Here is a 22,620-nt window from a genome sequence, read left to right on the forward strand (position 1 = left end):
CATTCCAGGTTTTCATTCTTAAATGTATAAACTGGTCATAGGTTTTGATCGGAAGAGCTTGAATTGATTGACCTCCAAAGAAAAAAAACATCAAGTCAATAACGTGACTCCCATGTCCTTCTGGTTTCAAGCTGATGTATAGACTTTTTATGATCGAAATCAGGATGGGGGAGTAGTAGGCGTGTGCTGGATTGCGGAGAAGTCTTGGGAAAAGTCCATTCTGCGTAAACAAAAGCTCGATAGCTCGATCATCCATCAAACCTTGCTGTCCTAGGCCATCCCTCTTTCTTTCTCCCTGTCCCTTCCTGTTCTTTCTTTCTTTCTTTCTTTCTTTCTCTCTCTCTCTCTCTCTCTCTCTCTCTCCCTCTCTTTTTATACTTTTCTCAGGCAAGTCTCTTTTTTCCCCTTTTTTCTACTTTCATTGCTTTCTTTATTTCCCTTTTTCACGATTACGACTACGGCGAAATCGCTTAGTTGCCCATCTACCTACTCAGTTGCGTGTTGACTTAAGTTTCCACACTTCAGGGTTTGAAAGCTAGGCGAACGATAGGCGAATAGTGAATCGATAGCTGCATTAATCTATGAGTGGTTCGACTTATACCATCATTCTGCTACATAAACTACCCGATCGAGAACCTCAAAGCACTCAAACCGCACTAAGGCATTCTGTTCAACCACCCGTCACCATTAATAGATGCTAGCTTCAGTATAGCGCATGATCTTGAATCAATTCGATCTCGCAGTGGCTTGAGCAAGATAAAATTATGTTTACCGAGAACTCGAACTATTGTAGGCCTATTATATAGAGAGAGAATGTGCTTCTGTGCTAATATGAGGACAGTTATTAAAATTCAATAATTGGTCTAAATAAGAGCGCTACCCGGAAGAAAAGGATCGAATAATTGGAAAAAATATGAAAATTGTAGCCTACATTCATCTTACAAATTTTCCATGTTTGTTTTATAAAGAAAAATGCTGTTTAGTATAAAAGGATAAAATATTTAGCTAGTAGGCCTAATATGAGTGTGCTGGTATATAAGTTATTCTAGTATAGGCTATCAATATTTTGTCTCTTTGGAAAGCTTTCGAGGCATTCAAAACTATATTATATATAAGCATTCGTCTACCAACTATATTTTTTAAGTTATTGTGTATAATTCTTTTAGCTCAATTCGAGTTCCCCAAATAATTCTCTATACGATCTTATATCACATAAATTATGCCTACAGTCGTTTCGTTAATGTTAGTCTTAATTTTCAGTAAATCCGAGAAAAGTTGGAAAATGCTTGCGAATATTTAACAAACTCAATACACACTGTGCAACTTTCCATTACAATTTAAATTTTAAATTTTGTCCAAGATTTTGTCATTCCGTTTAACTGATAAAATTATAAATCCTATAAAAGAGGCCTAACAAAAGAGAAATAGAGGGAAAAATCTTTGCCCCCTTTTCACTTTGGCTATTAGGTTGGTCCAACATGAAAAGATTATGTGCTTAATTCAACGAGTTGTGTGTTTGATTATTTCTTATTTCTAGAATTGCCCACTGTTTTCTCACTGCTTTTGTTTACAACTATCCTGATTAATATTTTAAGAATTCTATTTTGCTGCTGCCTTTTCTTTCTATATACTACGTGTTATTTTTGTTCTCGCTCGTTTGTCTTTTGGTCGATAGAATGACAACATTTATTTTTTTCTGGCGCCTCGCTTCGAAACATTGAAATGAAAAGCGAGCGCGCAACAAAAGCACAAGGGCAACAAGGCAACCATTCAGATTCCCAAGTTCAAGAGTTTACTTTTATGTTTTACTTTTTCTTTTGTGGGCCGCAGTGTCGGCCTGTTGGGGGTTTAAGGCGAAGAAAAATGGCTTCACCAGCATGCGTGAAGGCAGCAGAGAAAGCATCTGGCAAAAGGAAGTAATAACGACCCAAGACTCACGCCTACTCGATGGCGACGGCGAGCGATGTTCATCCGCTTCTGCCAGTTACATGGATGATGTTGGATGACGGTCCAGATATCTCAAATCTCGTTTTCTTTGGCGGCTGGAAAAAATGAATTGCTTCCAACTAATGACTTTATAGTTTAACATTTCCTATTTCTTTATTATTACAATATTTCAGGATTGTGTTGGATTCGATTAATTTTCTATAATTAAAAGACAATTGTAACAAATAAAAAAAACTGCTACGAAGAAGAAAACATTTATATTATAGGCCTTCCTTGCCTGCTGGTGCCTGGATAATATAGCTTTGTCCAGCATGTAAGGTGATTAAAAGATTAAGAAGACTTTATGGTATAAAGTCGTATATAGGCCTATACGAGCTTAATATGCTTGCAGCAGCGTGGAGCTCACCATAACCTCGTTGAATATTACTGTGCTATACCATCCATATTATGATTAAACGTCACAACAGTACATGAATAACATTGAATAGCTTCTAACCTACAATCTCGTATAAGCTAGATTAACCTGCTAACTTGACATGCACTGCGCACTCAATGGCAATCAGCAGCAGCAGTACGCGTTAAAGAATTGAATCTGGGTTCTTGACTTGGTGATGAATCTCTTCTGACTGCTTCCGAGTTCTTTCCTGTTTTCATTGAGCCCATTCTTTTTGTGTGTATAGACGTCCTTTGCTTTATTTTCGCCTTTTTTTACTTTCCTCCCACGCTCCCTCCTACTTTCTCTCCTTTCACTTTTTGTCCCCTTTCTTTTATTTCTATCCTTTTCCTTTTTCTTCCATTCACTTTTCTTTGCTCTTATTTCTTCCTTCTTCTTCCATCTTCCGTATTTTTTTATCCCCAAACCGCTATATAAAGAAAGATAAGAAAGTGAAAGGAGGAAATACTTATAAAGAAAGAATATAAGTATTGCAGTGCGGCGCAGCTGCATGTGTGCTGCTTGCAGAACAAGACAGCGCCCACCGATACTATTGCTGTACAAGTGTAAAGAAGAGTTGCAACCCTTTGGTATCTTCCATGAATCCCGAATCAAAATAGGCCTACCGTCGAACAAATATGGCAGCAGAAGAGATAACGGAGGTCAAAAAAAAAAAAGAGAAACCTGCAGCTGACAGAGTCATCGACCGCTGGTCACGAGCAGCATCCTTTATATAGCTTTAAAGATCAGTGTTTGCACAGATGGTCCGTTCCAAGTCTACGTGGATATATATAGCCTACACATCCATGAAGAGCAAGTGACTCGTTCGTCGCCCTCCTTTACTTTTGATTGTTAAAGAATAACCGTGTTACATACAACAAATGTCATCATTATATCGACGATTTTCAGAAAGATCTATTTTCTCCGCGCTTAACTGCTGCTGCTGCTGCTTTAGTATAAGTTTATTTCAGTTTTCATGTCTCATTTAGATTTTGTTTTTTTATAAACTTTCAGCCTTTTTACAAATAGTCGCTTAATATGACAAATGACACCATTTCTTTTAAAATATTTAGCCTACCTCGTCTTATTTGCATAAAATCTTTGATCCCTTAAGTCTATAGCAAGCATGATTATAATTATAATGGAGAATATGATTCGTGACACCGATCTGCTGACACTGGTGCAACGATAATTTCATTCCAAGAAATAATATGTTGGTACTAGCTATACTATATACAACCTACCCAGAAATTACTCGGCAATCAAATGCAAGACTTCTTGGCAGTATTTGTTTTTGCCGATATTAATATTGTTACGTATACAGTTTCGACAATATGGTCATTTATTTCTGTGTCGATTTTGCCTAGCTCAGACCTGAAGAACACAAATCTAAAATCTAATTTACTCACTTTCCCAGCAATATGGCTGATTTCTGTCTAGATTTTCATTATTCCTTCCTTATGGTCTTTCGGTTCAGATCAGTCTTAAAAAAAAACTAAGTTTTCGCCAACTGATCCTGAACTTTTAAGGTTCCAAAATGCATACCTTGGTTATAGTCTATATATAGTGCTTCCCACGATTCCTTTTAACTTCACTCCCACTATATGTGTATGAATCAATAAACTCAACTCTTGTATTTGTTATTGGATAACCAGCTTATTTTATTACTGACTTGTATTTGTTTCCTGAAGCTGTTGGTATATGGTTGAGACCGCAAGAAATCAACCCAGATTTGCCATATTCGGACTTGTCGATGGAATTTTTCTTGTCAACACTCATATACTGTCTGATCGCCTTACTAGGCTAACATATATATATGTTTTAAATATTTATACCTATAGCATGTTGGTCTTAATTGATTCTGAAGCGACATTAGGGCAACATAATGACATAATCATTAAATAATTGAACGTTTGACGTGACGAGGTTATTATGGAAATTTTTCACCCGTTTCACTTTGTGGTATAGCCTACATAATCTTTAATATATCCACCGTCTCTATTATGTATCTCTTCTATATGCCGTTGATTTATTCGTTAAGTCGACACAAAAATAAAAAATAATATAATGTTTGATGATTCATCGTTTGGGTTTCGATTATATTCTCGGAAATCACACCAATCTATAAATGTCGGCATTCTTTGAAAGTAAATATTTTTGGCGAGATGTATAGAAGGTTATAGAAAGACATCTCTGTAAAAATCGATAAAAATTTACCAATATAGCTATTAAATATATAGCTAATCTCAATAATATTATTGCTGCGTTTTTCTTAAAGACCGAGAAATTTTGGCAGGGATATTATGCTATAGGCTGCAAAATAAAACAAAAAACAATACGATCAAGGATCTTCAATTCTTTGAATTTGTTAAGGAATTTTTGAACGAATATAAAAGCTATTTTTCGTGAATGCCTTGCGCATTCGACCGATATAATATACGATCCATGGAAAAGATAGAATTAGCCATATACGCTCGGGGTTTAACTATTATATGGTAGCCTTTACGCTACGCCTATACGATACTGATCAGAGGCCATAAATTTCTGTACTTGGGTGTATAAAAAGACAAAAGGCTGGAATAAGTGAGATTGAGAATGAAATAAGAAAAGATCTCATCTCTTTTTATAATAAAGATGAGATTGAATGTGATTTAAGATCTTTGATAATAATAGCTATATGTATTTATGGAATTGTCGTTTGGTCTTAGGGATCTCAAATCTAGATGGGATTTTGTTCAAACAAACTAAACTGAATTTCCTGTTGAGAAGCATAATAAAAAAGTAATATAGTCGAAAAAAAGAAATAAAAGGTATAAAATTGCACAGCAAGAAGAGAAAGTAACTGTTTTCAATTTATTATTGCCAGGTTTTGTGGGTGTGTACGAAAAGCAGTGTGCTTCGAGTGCGAGACTTCGAAGTACTCTAAAAAGAAATCGTCAACGGATATACAGCAGCATCATCCGCCGCAACGGCATATAATCAACATGCAGTCTGGAATTTATATATATAGGCTTTAGCCGAAGCTCCGTCCCTTAGAACTGTACATTGTCAAAGGTTTACAATTTGCAAGGCAATTGAGTGCTTGAGTGCTTCAGTTCTAAGAAATGTATAAACAATAGACTCCCAAGCATCCATCACAAGGATTTACTCTTTATAGAAGGAAAATATTATCATTAATAGGTTTGTGCTGTCGTCGGAAATTGAAGGGTGCTGGAAAGGGGAAGACCAATAGGATGAAGGAGGGGGGGGGTTAATTGGTTGAATTTGTCTTTAGAAGAATTACCTAATTGTAAGTTTTAAGGGAAAAGAAAAATAGTTCTAATATACGATACCAAATATTTCTAAAATCTATAAGATCTCTATAAAAATTACTCTTCCACCAAAAGAAAATGCTTAAAAGGCCATAGCCCATGCTAAATCTTATTTCAAACTAAGAAAAAATAACGGTTGAGACTCCAAGACAAAAACTTAATAGCTAATTAGGCTATTTATCAACTTGAAATATAATACTATGATGACGAATCGCTTGCCATGCAATTCTCTCATTAATCAGTTTTTCTCTTTGCTATATGTGCAAAGACTTCCGATTACTATATTTTCGTGAATAGTTCATAATACATTGTGCGCATCATAAAAAACTCAGCAAGTTATATTAGGCACCGATCCATCTCCAAGAATTATTAATTTGTCATTGATAAAGTGGGCGTAGCATTATTATGTCAAATTACTTTTTTCATGAGTTAAGAGACTGAAGGAATTGATGATGACTCAAGTGGCAGGACCACGGCAAACAAATCGGGCGCCATGGTAACTGAAAACTTGTAAAACCAGCCAAAAATATAAAACGACTTAAAATATCGAATGCCTCCGATGTGAAAGAGGTTTGGGATGTGTCAGAGCTCTGGCAGTCGAACAATTAATGAAACCTAAATACTCAGCAATGAAGAGCAGGACAGTGTAGCAAATTCTATATTTATAGTTCACTATTATATATATAGTTTGCTCCTTCTATAATATAGGTAGATGTATCCTAGTAGTTAGTTATGGTTGCTTTACAAGTAGGTGAGTTGGAGACCAAGGGAACTCGACTGTAATGGCCATCAGTGCGATCAGATTTCGCATTTGAGAACAAAGAAAATGTATATGAGGAGTGAAAAGTGAACAAAATAATATAAGAGCACGGAATGGGAAATGACGATAAACTATAAAATAATTAAAGTTAAATTTTTATTTCGGAACACTTTGTCGTCCCGGCTCAGCTGTTGACTCACTTTCCATCGGTCACTCAGTCTATAAACGGCTATAGTATACGCCAACGTGCCCAAGCACTTTGAAAATCGCATTGTGTGGATTTTTTTTTTTCACTTTATCCATTTGATTCAGATCGAAACCTATAACTTAAACGGTCTTCGTCTCTTAGTTTACATTTCTTGTAGACGTGCAGGTATAAAAAGGAAACTAAAGGAAGAGGAAAATTGAAGGAAATCTTTGCTTGTTGTTTTTGTGTTGATTTTATAGTTCCACGCCAAGCAACTTCTTTCCTTCATGTTATATTATTCCATTTTATTCCCCCCTTCCTTCCTCCGTCGTTCCGTATTAGGCATGGTACAACTCTTTTTGTTATTCGTCTTATTGATCCGACAGCATACACAGTTTCCTCCCTTATATATTGTTTGTTCGCCATTTCAAAATATGACTGTTGAAGCTTCCAGTCAGAAGATAAGCAATCACTTTAGTTTTTGTTGTTCACAGAATTGAGGTACTTTTGATTAATATATCAGTCACGATTGATGAAGAAAAGTCGATTTAAAAAATTTATATTAAAGGATGCAATTCGTATACAATATTCGAATTTAATATCTATAGCCAATTCACATATTATATACTACCGCACTATATATTAGGCCTAATATCAAACAAGGAAAAGTAAAAGAAAAATTGTTTGGTTGTTCGTGATAGCGACACGAAACCATTCGTGGATAGTTCAATTTGGAAAAACGCATCACCGATCAATAATCCAATGGCCAGCCATAAAATCGTTGAAATCAATGATTTCCTCCACATGCAAATGACATCTCAGAATTCTGAATAATATCAATATGTTAATGTAGTAAAACCCCAAACAGCGTGAATAGCCTATACAAGCGTGGATAAAAATCCAGAGCAAGAAATCATTGTTGGAATACACTCGTGTACAGCCTAGGCTACTCTCAAAACCTGATGGGTCAGATTATAAACACTTGAATAAGTGCAAATGACCAATTCAGTCATTGGTTCTATAGTCATAAATTTCTGCAGTATTACAACTTTCCTCTAAAGCTGCTCTCACGCATCCAAAATTGCAATAATTTCCAATTACGTATAGGTACTTAACATTAAGAGACAGACTTAAGTGTAACTTTAGTTCGTTAACCGTTCGCCGAAGTTTATATACCTACATCGTTGTATGTACGCTATGTACGTATTCTGTATAGTATACAAAACCATTTTAGTTCAATGTTCAACTCATCCGTAAAACTACAGAAAGTCAGAATAACTAGTGAATAAGACGGAATAAGGGAGCACATCAATCGCGAACTTCGCTTAGAGAGAACATGATTTCAACTTCGTTTCATGCTGCGCTTTATGCATAAATTAGAATCGTTGTGTTAAATGTATGGTAAGTACCAAATCTTACAATTTATAGCAGATTCATAACGATATAGGTATATAAAGAATAATATATTACGTTTACAAATAAATTAAAGGAGGAACTCGGATCTGTTGAAAGAAGAGGGTCTGCTGAAGAAGAGTGCAGGGAATATCAGCACGCAATATTGTTATAGACCAGCAACAATTCGGTGTTTCGCATCTAGACCTGATGTAGGCCTATATAAAGGTCAAAATGCAATAAACCATTTAGGAAGTGTTCAAATAACAGGGAACTAATAGACTCTGTCATGTGTCTGTGACATCGGCAATTATATCCTAATCACGTTTCATGTTCATGTTTTTAGCAGAACCCTATGAGTTTAACACTGTCATTACCATCGTCGATCGAATGCAGATATTTCTACTGAAAAAAGGACACATTTTATAAAAACTTATTTGTGGAAAAAGGTCGGTTAAATATAGGCTTTTCTAAAAAAATTCATTTATAATATTTTAAGAAAAGTCTTTTGTAAATGTCGATAGCGTCACAAATTTTGTAACACAATAGCTAAACAAAATTATAATAATTCATAGATTTCAACTCAGAAACGTCAAATATTTAAAAAAAAACAATCTCGCGATTATGCAAAGTTTTGATATCGATTTTTTTAGTAACGTATATAATTATTGCCTATCTGGCTGATTTTAAATTATGATATGATGTATATGATGTACGACGTTGAAAATCCAAATTTAATTAACCTATAAATACTATACCAGGTAATAGGCCTACTACATCAATTAAAGTTTTCTTTTCATTGATAAAGATGCTGTGGCCACACAATGTATATATTCAATATGACAAGCGTGTGCTATAGAACGTGTATAGTCAGTAGGCCTACATATTTATAGACTTTCCCCCCTTTTCAGGAATGGATGTCTACGGTTTGAGGAATGCATTACAATTTGAACCATCATCAATCATGATATTTCTTTTTCTTGTCATCACCTTTTCTGCTGATACGCTTTGACGGCCCCTCCGCACATCGTCATCAATTAAATGTGTCAATGACTCTGTGACTATTATTCTTCGCCTCGTACGTGCTGCCGAGTCATCGATGGCTTATATATGTAGAGCGCTCTTGAGCTCTAAACCACGCTCGATCGCATATCGAAACGATGCGGTCTAAACATCTGCCCACCATTCCAAACCTTCAAATGGCGTTAACGTGGTTCAAACGCGTTTGTTGCTGCCTTTCATCTAATATCCGCGAAGACAAAAAGAAAAGAAAAAACTTTTTTAAGCAACCGCCTTCAGCGGCAACCGCTTTCGATCGATTATACGACCAACAAGGACGTGAAATCTTCTTTCTCCCCTCTACTTTCACTCCTTTCTCCTTCCCCATCCTGCGATCCCGAAAACTCCTTTCCCATACTATATATACAATCCCTTTCTATTTCATCTGAGGCGCACGAGCCAGTCTGCGTGTGCTGTAGTACCGTAAGTATTCTAGTCAGGTCCACACTTCTTTTATTAGATGTGCCGCTGAATAAGAGTGTATACAGTTTGGAATCAATCACTTCGCGCGCCATCTCTTCAACACGGAAAAATATAAAACGTTAGGGCCACTAACCAAAGAAATAAGTAGATGAACGAGAGATAGATAAAGATATAGTAAGAGATATAAAAGAAAAGCCGCTGAAAAAAAAGAAATAAAAGAAATAAAGCGACGAGTATATAATGGAACAGAGAGAATAGAAAAAAAGGATAAACCCTGCTGATATTGATAACAAAGCTTTAGTCGGATACATCCTCAGATTAGCTAAGTATATAATAGTTAGGTCCGTTTATACTTGGAGCATCTGAGTATATAAAGAGGAGCCTTCTTTACAGGAACTGCTGTGGCGCGACCGATCCTCGACTGCTGTCAATGTTAGACGTATATATATACAGCCTATAGACAGTATTTTGTGGTCCGTGACATAACGCGATCGATTTGTCGCCATCTTATTGCATTGTTTGTTTTCCTTCCCTTCTATGCGATCGGACTCGCGCGGTCTTTCTCGTCTTTAGGTATACCAGCAACATATAGTCCAGCAGCTCAGTTTAGATCTATAGAAATCGACTATAACGGCAAGGTTTTGGCTCTAAATATACGCCCTTTGGCCAGTATAAAATGTTGACGTTTATATACTGTTGAATTGCCGACGGGGAGATTATAGTCTGTCGTTTTTTATTTATAGAAATGTATATTAACAGCATCAGGCCCGCTGAGCATCGACCGAATCATGTTACATCCACATTCAGGCTATATACAGTGATGTCTGTGGATATGGAGATCTCTGCTGTATATATATATACCTTATTCCATCTCGTCTTTGAATGCGGTAGAGACTCCACGTCATCCGCGTCTCAGGATAGATTTGGTTGGCCTCTACGAAGCCTGATGGAAACCGCCCGGCGTTATATTAGTGCGCCTTTGCCGCACATCTATTGTGCCGCGAACCCGATATTATTGTTGTTGGCAGATCTCGGGCTATATATATTGACGAGTTGAGTCAACCGAAGTTGAATATAGTGAATTACGCAGTGGGAAGGCCGGAAAGCTAATATAGGCGTGGAACCAGTTTGAACGAGACAACGAGCACTTTGGTAACATGCAAGAGGCAAATAAGCAAAGGGAGGGTAGAAAATCAACATAGTCAGGCGGTGGATTCCCGAGATGTGTAATGGCACAAGACGTTGCCATATCCTTTCTTAAAGCGCAATGATGCTTCGAATGTAATATATTGGCCTGAAGGCTGTCTGAACGATTCCAGCTTTCAAGTTTTGCGGAGAAAATAGCCGAAAAATTGAATGCGTGCGTCGCATTTGCCTTTATAGCCTACGGTGCCATGCCAAATGCCATATCCAGTGACATCTTCTGGTTGACGAGTAGTATCATGCATACCGTAACGACAGCATGACAACGCATAAGCATTATCGGCCATAATATATAATTATATAGCCTATACTAGGCCTATATATATATGGATGATCCGAATAGACACGATCACCACATTGTCAGATTCCACCAAATAATAGAAATCTAACGAAACTTCATTGAATTCATCAGCAGGCAATGAAAAGGGATCTTTTGGCTATGATGGAAATCTAGATAATATTGTACCTCATACTAAGAGCTGATGGCATCGATACATCTGCTGCACTGCTAGCACTGAATTTCGAATGGTATATGAAAAAATGCATCGATCTACACTTGAAGCCTATAGCCATTATAAATTCACTCATGAAATCATTTAGGCCAAGACCAGTATCTTTTTGCAGTTAACTCAAAATAATAAAAATAATCCAATCGACTAAATCGAAAATAAACCAATTCAATCGACTTCAGAGATGACAAATATTGGTATATTATTTGTCTAATACGTGATGTAATAAAATTAATGTAAATAAACTAAATGGAATCTAACTCCTTTGCGTTGATACCTGAAAGTAGCATAAGATAAGGTTATCGCAAGGGTTTTCTATGAGCATTTTAAAGCATTGAATGGCGCTTTTAATATATGAAGTAAAATGTCGAATGCTGGTCCCTCATTCTACCTAATTCTTCCCAAGCCCTTGCCTTACAATAACATCAAACATTTATATATAAAATTAATTAATGAATTTTTCAGAAAGAAGTTTGTCGCAGTGGAAGCTTTACAACAACGACAAGCATATATAGATGCAGACCCTCTAGCTCTTATTTAATAAGGACCGTGGCAAAAATATTCAACTTCAAAAACTCCCAACTCCACTCCACAAATCAGCTAATCAATATTGCGATTATGTTTTGACATGACGGCTGAAAGCACACAGCACGAACGAAAGTTGTAATATACATGAGTAGACGCAGCAAAGCGCAAGTAGCCCCTATATACTAGGTTTTCTTTCCATGTTTCCCACACACATACATGCGCAAAAACGAAAAAGGGGAAAAAAATGAGAAATTATAAGAATATATGTCGTGAATGTCAATTCTGTGAATCCAAGAGAGGATCGCGGACGAGAGTATAGGAGGAATCTTATACAACAAGGCCGTTCTAGTGACAACATGTCTCTCTCGGTGGGCTTACAGTTAAATACAGTGCAGTGCACTTTTGTCCTTGTTGTAGGACAAATATAGGAGAACGCAGATAAAGGAATATTGCCGAGAGCACTGAAGTCAGATGTATACACAATTCAAAAGGACATTCGGCAATAGCTTGGCCGTTGATAATACGCTGCGGCAACAGTTTCCGTTTCCAGGCATGCTGCTGAGCTTTGGTGGCATACGTATAGGAACATTGTGTGAGCACTATAACATGCAGAGCTGCAGACTCTATTCGTAATGTATGTTTCGTCTGTATAAGGCTTACGTATTTATCAATTGAACGAGTCACGGACAGTGCACAAGTCCTTTGTTAGATCTTTGGCCAGTCACAGCAGGCCACCCTCTTACGAATTTCAGAAATCGATTCACAGAGAAGACGACTGCTATAGGCCTATATGTTCCCCCAAAATGCACAGAAGATATTAAAAAATAAGGTCGAAAGGTGATGTCTAGGCCTATACGTATAGCACATACATATAGGAGTTTTGACGTTCGGAGAAACACGTTAGGATCTGTATGTATATCAGGTTATTCAGGTATGTGCATATTATACAGGCCTATATTGTTGTTTAATACGTTTTGTGCTATAGCCTTGAATTTCGTTTCAAATTTCCCTTTATTCCTCAAACCACCATATCAAACGGAAAGCGAACTCATTTATTCGGAAAATATTCGCTGGCTATTATATATACCGTATATAATCATTTTCTGACAGAGTTAACAGCGACATCACGAGATATGTCGATTATATTTGGTTCGCCGCTATATTTTTCTGTTGCTATGTACAATCATATAGGGCCTACGTAACGCGGGATGAAGCTTCGAAATAGAATATGAGCATTTTACTGTTAGAAGACGAACAAGCTGCTATAGGAAAAAGCTATATATCATTTTCCGACTTTGAAACCACCAACATCAACTTTCAAACTACAAGGTGGATACCGAATCTTGGAATCATTCCGTTGCCAGCAGCTATAGCTGCTGCGGATCCACGCAGGCGCATCATACACTAGACCACCATAATATATAAGATATTGATGGCCTTGCCAATCTTTTGTTCTGTCCATAATGCCAATATAACACGTAATCGCGGCCACCTTGTTATACTTAACAGGAATGTATACCGTAAATATAATAATACTATTGATGCAAGCTGAGACGTGATTTAAATCATTGATGTTGGTATTGTTTGCTGTCTATACACTTGACACATGAAGTAATTATACAACAGTAATAAGCCAGCAACCATTGTGCATCACATACAAATGTAATGAACTTGTGTGCTGGATTACTATAGCTGTCCATTGTTGTAGGTTTTTTTGTTCACAATTTCATTGAGTAGTACATAGAACACCAGTTAGAAATCGACGATTTATTGATCAACTCTTATCAACTTCTCAGAGATAAGCTTGATATTAATTGAAAGTATAATCTATAAACCCAAAATGGATAAGAGTATGACTTTAAAAGGGTGTAAAACACGATTATTTAACATGCTATTAAAATCCCCTTTGATCCCTTTTTCTTATACATAGCCTATGGATTGAATAAGTAATAGCTACAAAATTGATAACAATCCGTCAAAAGTGGTGTATATGGATATAGTCTATATATAGCCTATATAGATCACTCTGAATACCAGCACCATCCAGCGTATATATTATATCATTGTAATTCTTAAGTCGTATGAAGCCTCTACTATCTATGTACTATATGATGTGCGATATCCATGCAGACTTCTGTTGTTTTTGTTTTTTTGTTTTTTTTTTCACTTTTACCAACATCAAAACTCAAAGCCCGCCTTTTGTTTCCACGGTATAGCTGTATCCTAAGTTGCGACGAAAACAAACCCGAAAGATGTTGATGTGTCCACGAGTATAGGCTATATATAATATAGCCTATATTATAGCGGAGTGCTTAAGATCTTGCAACATTACACCATGTTTTACTTTACATTTTGAGCTAAAGCACAGGTCTTTTTCCAGTGCATCGCAGCAGTATAGTGTTCATAGTTTAGTCATGTAGCGTTCCGCCGTCTGGTCGCTGGTATATAATATACGCTGACTCGTCACTTCAATTCTATATAGTGCTGCTGCCTAAAATGCATTTTAATGGCGCGTGCATGCGATGAGAGTCTAGAAAAATGATGTAACACCACAACGGGAAATGGAAAAGCCAGTTGACAGTTTGCAGCAGTCCAGCAGCAGCATGCGGACGCGAGATGAAGTTTGAAGCGCCACGTTCGCAGCAGCAATAAACGAGTCCGCCACAACGTGAAACACGGCCTGGAATAAGTGTGGGTCAAGTTCTATAATGCTCATTATATTCTATATACATCTGGCTATATACAGATGAGAGGTGTCCTTATTTGGCTTTAGGCAATCCACTCACAGTTGCCGTTTGCTGTACTATAAAAGACGGCTGGGGAGAGATTCAAGGATTCAAGCCGAGAGGAGCCCCGGCCATATAGCTAATATGAGAGAGGCGGAGAGCGGGCGCGGGCTGATGCTGCCTGTGGCAAACTGCTGGTAAACGCTGGTTATGTATATTCATTTGTTAGACTGTGCGGCAAGCAACAGCATTTGTCTGATGCATGCCAATCAAAGAAATGGACCTGTTCCATTTCGCAAAGTTTTTGACTTTTAATGAAAGCAGCGACATATAAAATAACGCGGATGCTGCCGCGCACTCTCTTTGGAAACAACATCGAAAAGGTCAGACCATGCAGCAGCAAGCAGTGACAAAAAAGGCTGCCCACTTTTCTCGTCAAAGTGGTAATGATTTCCTCGTATATAGTGACTTGAACAGTATAGAGCGTACTGGTATATAGTTATATATATTTACGAAACCAGCATACGTTCATTAGTGAATCGCAGCAGCAGCCAGCACAACTATATATATGGCGGTAGCAAGAGAGCCAAGTCTGTAGCTGGCTGTAGGCGTCGCGAGAAGTCCAGTGCCATGCTGTCACTTATAAGCGGAGCCTGTGTGTGTGCCAATGGCCGACTGAGAACCAGTATTTACTTTGACAACATAATAAAGGGCACCAGCAGCGCAGCAGCAGCCTGACCGAGCTGGGAACACCACGCGAGACAATAAGTCCACATTTGTACCTTTTGTTCGCATTGTTCGTCTTCTCTCGTCCTTGTCACATTGTCATTGCAGGCACGATTCAATCCATCCTCTTTATCGTAATCCGTATATAGCCTTTTTTGGATGTCTTTTCAATTCTTAGACTTGTCTATAAGGTAAATCACATGTATTCAACAGAATCTTCTCTTTAGAGAGAAATATACAGTCTGCTGGGGTTATATATATTTCTCTTTTCCTATATTGATCACACACCAGTGGCGATGTTTCTGGGCTTCACAGAATTGCGTTTCTTATTGACTGAGGTGTATAATAGAACTACTTTTTTTGTACAAATCAGCATCCAGCATCGGCAAACTGACTACTGGAATTCAAATAAGTCTTCGCGCTGCTGACATTCTGATTAAAATGTTGGCCAATAATCTTACAATATCCTATATAGGCTACTTTCTATACCCTATGAAGGTGATATGATATCAAAAGCAGATCGTATATTAATAATGAATTTAAGCGATCTGTGCTAATAATATATTATTGATTCAGCTGTTGTCGTTATATTAGCTATATTAGGCCTATATAGCACTAGGCTGCTAACAACCTACATATATTTCACCCATTTTTTAACATCATACATACGTTATTCAGATTTGATCAACTAATTGAAACGTATTAATTTTTCAATTTCCAACTAACCAAGCAGTCGATCAGCTAACGTGCCTATGTAGTTGTAGCATAAATAAAATTTCGGGCTGTTAGGCTATACTCAAGTATGTAGAAGGTGTCTATTTTTACCAAAACTTATTTGTCAGCAATGGAAGGTTGTTTTTTTTCAAAAGGGGCAAAATGTTTTCGTGTATAATGTATTATGGTTCCTGTAGACAGAATGCAGTAGCATTGGCGACACTAAGTTCAATGCTTGATAAGAAGAATAAGAGGGAGAATGAGAGGGAGAAAAACCATAATAGAAATATTATACGAGGGAGAATAAGGGAGACGTTTGAGATATGACAGAGATTAAATAGAGAGAGACGGGTGAGGTTCTGAAGAGGAAGAATAATGGAGAAGTTCAATTCACGCACTGACAATGTTGACGCAGAAATAAATTCGCCGTGCTGGAAATGGACACAAAAAGAAGGAGAAAACTTTCCAATTTTTAAAGAATCATGCTTCATAAGCATCAATCTTGCGCTATCCAATGTTCTGTGAGAGCACTTAATTCAAATAGATGCGTCAGGTTATGTATGGTGTATGGTCAATTTCAGTCAGAAGCATGTAGATAGAGAAATGGCGAAGAAAAAGTATACGTGATTCCTTAATAATTCCATACATTTTTAAATAATGTCGAAGTAGTTTACACGCTGAGTACACTCGAAAAAGAAGCGTACGCAATCGTATACGTGCCTATAGTAAAACAATTCGATATGTACTATCTATTTGGAAGGAGATTTCAATTTTTATAAGTTATCATATTTATAAGCCGCTGATGAGATAATTAAAAACAAAAAGAAAAAAAATGTCGCAGCTTAATTATAGGATACATTTCGGGTTTTTAAATCTTGCAGATGATATACTATAGTAGACGCATATAAGAAATAATTAAGCATTAAGATAAATTACATTTTTTGGGGTGCACCCAAAAATAACCCATGGGTTAAAAATACGCAACGATTGCTTTCTATATAGTATACCACGGTAGCTGTAGAATGAATATAAGCTGAACTTCGACGTACAATTTGTCTTCCGCTTTGAAAACCCCCTCACCCATCATGCTGGAACGCAGCACAACTGCTGTGTGTGGGTTGTGTTTTGTGGCTTTTGCCCTGTCCTTATACTATGTATATGGCCGCTATGTATTTGCCACTATAGCGTGAGAGTAGATGGATGTGGGCGTGTGCTGTTGTGCTTGTGTGCGTCTGTGTAGATGAGCCGGTATTGATGACCTGTGTGTGGGCCAAGTTCTTTCCGATACACGACATCTGGTCGGGATCATTTCCAAGACATATCCGTCAACCTTAGGCTACTCAAGGCCGTCAGCTGGTCAGGCAGTCGACAGCCCTCGTGGGCCTTATAGAATTTCGGTTCTGCTTCAGTAAGTACACCGCGGGCGGGGTTGTATTATATAGGAAATACAAAATAACCAATTACAAATCGAATCTATTATCGAGAGGAAGAATAAAGCGTTCACGATACTAATAGATATAAAAGCCTCAATATAAATCACCGCAAACATATATAGAAAGCGCTCAAGTGCTGCAGACGTGATGAGTTATTTGGAGCGCAGCAGGTTTATAATATTATTTGGTGCTGCTGCTGCTGTCATCTTGGTTTAAACTCTGCACAGCAGCAGCACACCCACTTGGAATAGTCATGCAAAAGCCACAATCCCTCGTCGGTCCCGCTCCAGCATCCAACTCCTTTTATTTTTCTTCTTCAGAATTGCTTTATTTTCATACATACAAATAATAAAAAGGGAGACATAAAGAAATTAAATAAACAACGCTTCGCTTCCCTCCTATATGTATCCTTATGTATATTCTTCGTTTAATTTATTTCGGTACGTGTCCTGAATAATATAAGAAATTGAATTGAAAACGGACCAAAATAAAAAATAACAAAGAAATATAAGGAAACAAGTCGAAAGTCAAAATAAGAGAAAAGAAAAGTTGGAAAAGAAATTGGATGGCGGCGTCGTGTGCAACGGCGTTATTATTGGCTTCCAGCACAGCAGCAGCAGCAACAAACTAATTGGTTGCTTGTGCTTTTTGTTCGCGATTATTATTCATCGAGAAAAATATTGCTACGCCCCTTTCAAATAACTGGCTCTCCCTGAGAAAATCGTGCTGGTCAGCCAATATAGGCTATATAACGACAGCATATAGCAGTCTAAATAACAAAGTGTTGCTTATATTTTTTTATTAGATTTCCGTTTCTTTGCTTGGTGGTGGCTGTTATTGTATAACGCGAGCGGCGGGCGAATAGCATCTTGATTTACTGCCTGACTTGGTGACAGCGAAAACCAACTGCCAAAGAATTTTCGCAATATAATATAGAACAGCGCGCACAGCAGCAGCGTCTTATGGCGCGCGTATAAATGGCACAATAGCTGACGCAGTGTAACACAGGGCACAATTCAAGAACACCAGCAATCTCGACAACAATAAAATAAGTACACATAGAAAAAGAGGGCGAGAATGGAAGAAAGATGGGTTTTTGCTGGTTTCTGTTGACACGGCGTTATATTAGCAACAGCAGTAGGCCTATAGAATGCGATTGCCTAAATCTCAAGTCGAGAGAGGCACGAGAGAAGATGGGATCAGCCTTTTCTATGCTGATGTTCACTATGTATACACATATAGGCTTCAAACTGGGTGCCAAGAGCTCCTGCTGGTCGATTATATATCAAGAGCCTTTTAGACATCCAATATAAATAGGATCGCGAGTTGTCAGGGTAAATAATCATTTCCACACTCTAAATCATTCCTGTTCTCATTTCTATTCTCATTCCAACTATGTGGAGAGCAGCAGACATGCAAATGCATCGCCTCTCATCTCCCCCAAGCTCATCCTTTTCTTATATATTCCTTTTTTGTGTTGAGCGTTATATATCCGTCTTTGTTTGCCAAAACCGGAAAATGGGAAGAAGAAGAAGGACGCAAATAAATAGAGTTGAACCTCGAGATTGCGGAAGCAAAAAAAGAGGAATATCAAAGAGTGAGAGAGAGAGCAGACACACAAAAGACAAAGGCAGCAGAAACGGGCAAAAAAGACAAAAAAAAACGCGATATAGAGCCAGCAGCAGCAGCCCTGAGACCAGAGCATCCAGCATATAGTAGAGCGAGAGCTCTATATGGCGGAATAAGAACTACAGAATAGGGATGGGGAAAAAAGACACTTAGGCGGAGGGCGACTGCTGAGAGTCTAGAAAAAGGAAAAGAAGAAAAAATCTTCGTATATAACCTCGTCGCTTCGTCTATAGCCTCATAGGATTTGAGAGACGGGCAAAGTAGGGGCGTAGAGACCAGCAGCAGCACAGCAGTGATGCTGGAGATACTATCTCTGATTCCTCTCTCTCTGCTCTGCTATATAGCCTACATTATATGAACTGTACTTACCATAAAGTGAGTTGCTGGCGGACGAGACCGAGCTAAGATGTCCGGAAGCTGAGTACAGGAAAAAGACTAATCCGAACCACTCCATTTTCTGACGGAAGAGAGCCAACAACAGAGTGTGTCTATATATATATATAAGGAGTATATAGGGCAGCAGCAGCGGCGAAAGATGAAAAGAGTGAGGAGAAGATCCTTATTGAAGGAGAACAGGAGAAAGCAGCAGCGCAGCAAAGAGACGACGATGGTCACTTTTCCTTCTTCTTTTCTTGATTCTTTTTTGTTTTTTGTTTTTTATTATTTTCTCAGCAGTCAGGTTATTCCTGTGATCGCACCATAAGAGAGTTTGGCGCCCAATTATGACATCAACGATGGATGAGACGCCATATGCTGTGCTGCGTCTCTTCTTTTTCCAGTCGTCCACTCGTCTCGACACTGATAGACTTAAGTGCCCAGCAATATATTTTTGTCACCGCGTTTCTTCTCACTTTTGGTTGATAGCTGTCGGTTTGCTGGGCGATCACCAAATGTCTGGAATCAATGATTTTCCCCAAAAAGTTTCACCTAAATATATCTTCGATAGTCGGATGTGATGAGAAACCGTATAAACTATAATAGGCCTATAGCAGCACAGAAAGAAGAATGTAAGCGGAGCAAAGGTTGATGCGGTTGAGATCAAAGTGCAAAGAGGAAACGGGCGTAGTAGATCAGCTCGGCGACTGACATTGACACCAATATTACGTCAGATCTATTATATGCGCGCCTATAATAAGTCAGATTTCTGTTTCTTGTACCTTACACCAGTGCGGCGGCGGCGGCGGTCTTGTTGTTCCTATAGAAACGGAAGAAAATGGAGAAGCGAATGCGGTGGGCTGTATATAACAGGCAACACAGCCAACGATGATGAGGTGGTGCCAAGAAAGGGCACAGCCGCACGTGAATCGTTCTCTTGATGATATAGCCTGACGTTATATAATAAATCCCCACGCACACGTCGTCGTCAGCATCAAGAGCACCCAGCGCGCACGGGGATAGAAAACGAGAGGTGACGCTGATTGTTCACAAGGCCCGCGGATAGAGAACGAAAAGAAACGCTTGAGAAGCAGTTGTTTTGTTCGCAGCGCGTTCTCTCTCGGCACTATTGTCAGCGCTCTATAGTCAATAAGTCGTTGCTCTATCGTTCAGTAGGATCGGGACACTCGTTCAACACTGCGTGTGCTGTGTATTACTATACTGCTGCTGCTGCTGCCGACGACTTATAGACGCGAGAGGATATACGCAACTTCTTCCCGGAAGAATTAGAGTTGACGATGGAGCGATTGGCTTGCAAAGTTGCAGAGGGCGGCAAATAAGGAGCCGCTCCTGAAAGAAATGAGTCGTAATAATTCGTCTTCTGCTATATAGCTGCTGGCTGCCGGTGTTGTGGTGGACAAAAGAGACGAAACTAGAGGGGAAAACAACCGCAGTAGTCAACCATCGTTGCTGATGGCTCCGATGAACAATAAAACGCACTCGATCGACGCTGCTGCTGAGGTCGTCGTCCAGCACTCGGCCAAGACTTTCGGATGAACCCCATTCATTTCCGCCGCGCTCACCTTTTCTTTGGATCTCAATGATTGGCTTTGACGTAGTTTGGTGGTTTGTAACGCACAAAGTATATAAAGCGCACAGCACACGTAATAGCGTTCAAACTGGTGGCAGCAGGGTCTCCAGCGATATAACTTCTTTTTTTCTTGGGAATAACAGCAGTTGCTATTTTATGTAGGCTATATATATTTAGTTTGTTTTTTTATTGGACGCCAGTTACTTTTATAAACGATTGGACAAAGCAAGTGACATGCCAGACACGGATAGATAGTCGCTCTTCCTATATAGAAAAACTGCACAGCGGCACACTATGTGTCTCTTCCCTGCCAATAATTCATTGGGCTCTCAAGTTTTGGATTCAAAGTGAGTTCAAAAGTTGGCTTTCCAGGAGTTTGCTGCTGCGCCTTCTCGAGGATCGTATCTGTATAATCGAATGGGGGAGACAGCAGTTTGGAGGAGCAGCAGCAGCGCAGGAAACTCGAAGAAGAAGTATAGAAAGGGCGATCAATTTATTAAAAAGTCTGCTGTATAGGCGATATATAAATCGTCAGAAAAAGAGGGGGGATAGGGAGGGAGGGCTATGATACACACACAGCTATTTTGCGCACAGTTGATGGTCTGTTGGATCGCCCACACACACAAGCAAGCCCGCTATAAAATATATAGAATGTATTAACTGTATGCTGTATACTCTTGAGCATCCAATTTTTCCCCCTATATGTAAAATCAGCACTCACTGTTTTGTGCACCTCGCATATAGATGAAGTAGCCACAGCAGAGAGCGTAATTCGGTCGACAGCGCACACAGCAAGTTGAATGGTTGAAACGTTAAAACGGCAGCATCCACAAAATGACAAGTGCATGGATGTCGTGCGTGCCGCACTTGCTCCGCTTCTTGTATATATACCAGCAGCAGCATGCAGTTCCCAATGGAACAAAACGGAGCGCTTTATAGTTTGGCTCGCTCCTATATGCTCCTACATGTATGTAGGCGAGAGCAGGTCTTCACGGAATTCACTGTACCTATGCTGCTCTTTGTGCTGGTATAGGTCGAAGCCCCTAGATACTATATGTATAGCCTGTTGGGAGTGTATGTGCGACACGTCCACGCTTCAGAAGGCCAGCCGCTGAACTGAGCTGGCCCGAGAGAGTGAGGGGTGCAAGTTGGGATATGCCAGGAGCAACTCATCGAATGGGCACCTCCTTTCATATATAAGGATCCCCCCCGCGCCGAGCGTTTCGCGTTGCTACTTGCTTTTCGCACAAAGCTCATTTGATTCATCCTTTGTATATGTGTGCTGGAAGATGTTGTACACCATCACACACCTCCATCACACACGGCAAACACACATATAATATGAATGCGTATACTACATAAGCAAAAAGAGTTGGGCGCGCTGGGAAAGATATGATGAATGCAATATCAACAGGCAAAAGATCATTCCTGATGGGCCTCTTATATGTACACACCCCCATCACACATGCACACAGCCGCGTCAATGGGATCTATTACTTCGTCCCTGGGCATTATAATATGGTATTGTGCTGAGAGAGCAGCAAAAGAGTAGTATTTCTTTTCACGCTTCATCAGATGGATGTATATCTTTAAATATCTTTCAAGAATCCTGTTGGATCGAGCGAGGATATAGAGGCGAATTGAGGTTCCTTTCTTATTCCATTTGCTTATTAC

The 22,620-nt window shown here is 38.8% G+C and overlaps 1 protein-coding gene across 1 annotated transcript in view; it reads right to left on the reverse strand.

Annotated features, from left to right (window-relative positions):
* LOC124328704 overlaps nt 1-22,048 on the reverse strand; it is a 31,961-nt gene extending 9,913 nt beyond the window's left edge. Inside the window, exon 1 of the mRNA XM_046787514.1 lies at nt 19,350-22,048. Coding sequence (XP_046643470.1) covers nt 19,350-19,434 — 85 coding nt within the window. The 5' untranslated portion in view covers nt 19,435-22,048. The remainder of the gene's footprint in view (nt 1-19,349) is intronic.
* Between the last annotated feature and the right edge of the window lie 572 nt (nt 22,049-22,620).

Source organism: Daphnia pulicaria, chromosome 1 (assembly GCF_021234035.1).
Source record: "Daphnia pulicaria isolate SC F1-1A chromosome 1, SC_F0-13Bv2, whole genome shotgun sequence".
NCBI lineage: Eukaryota > Metazoa > Arthropoda > Branchiopoda > Diplostraca > Daphniidae > Daphnia > Daphnia pulicaria.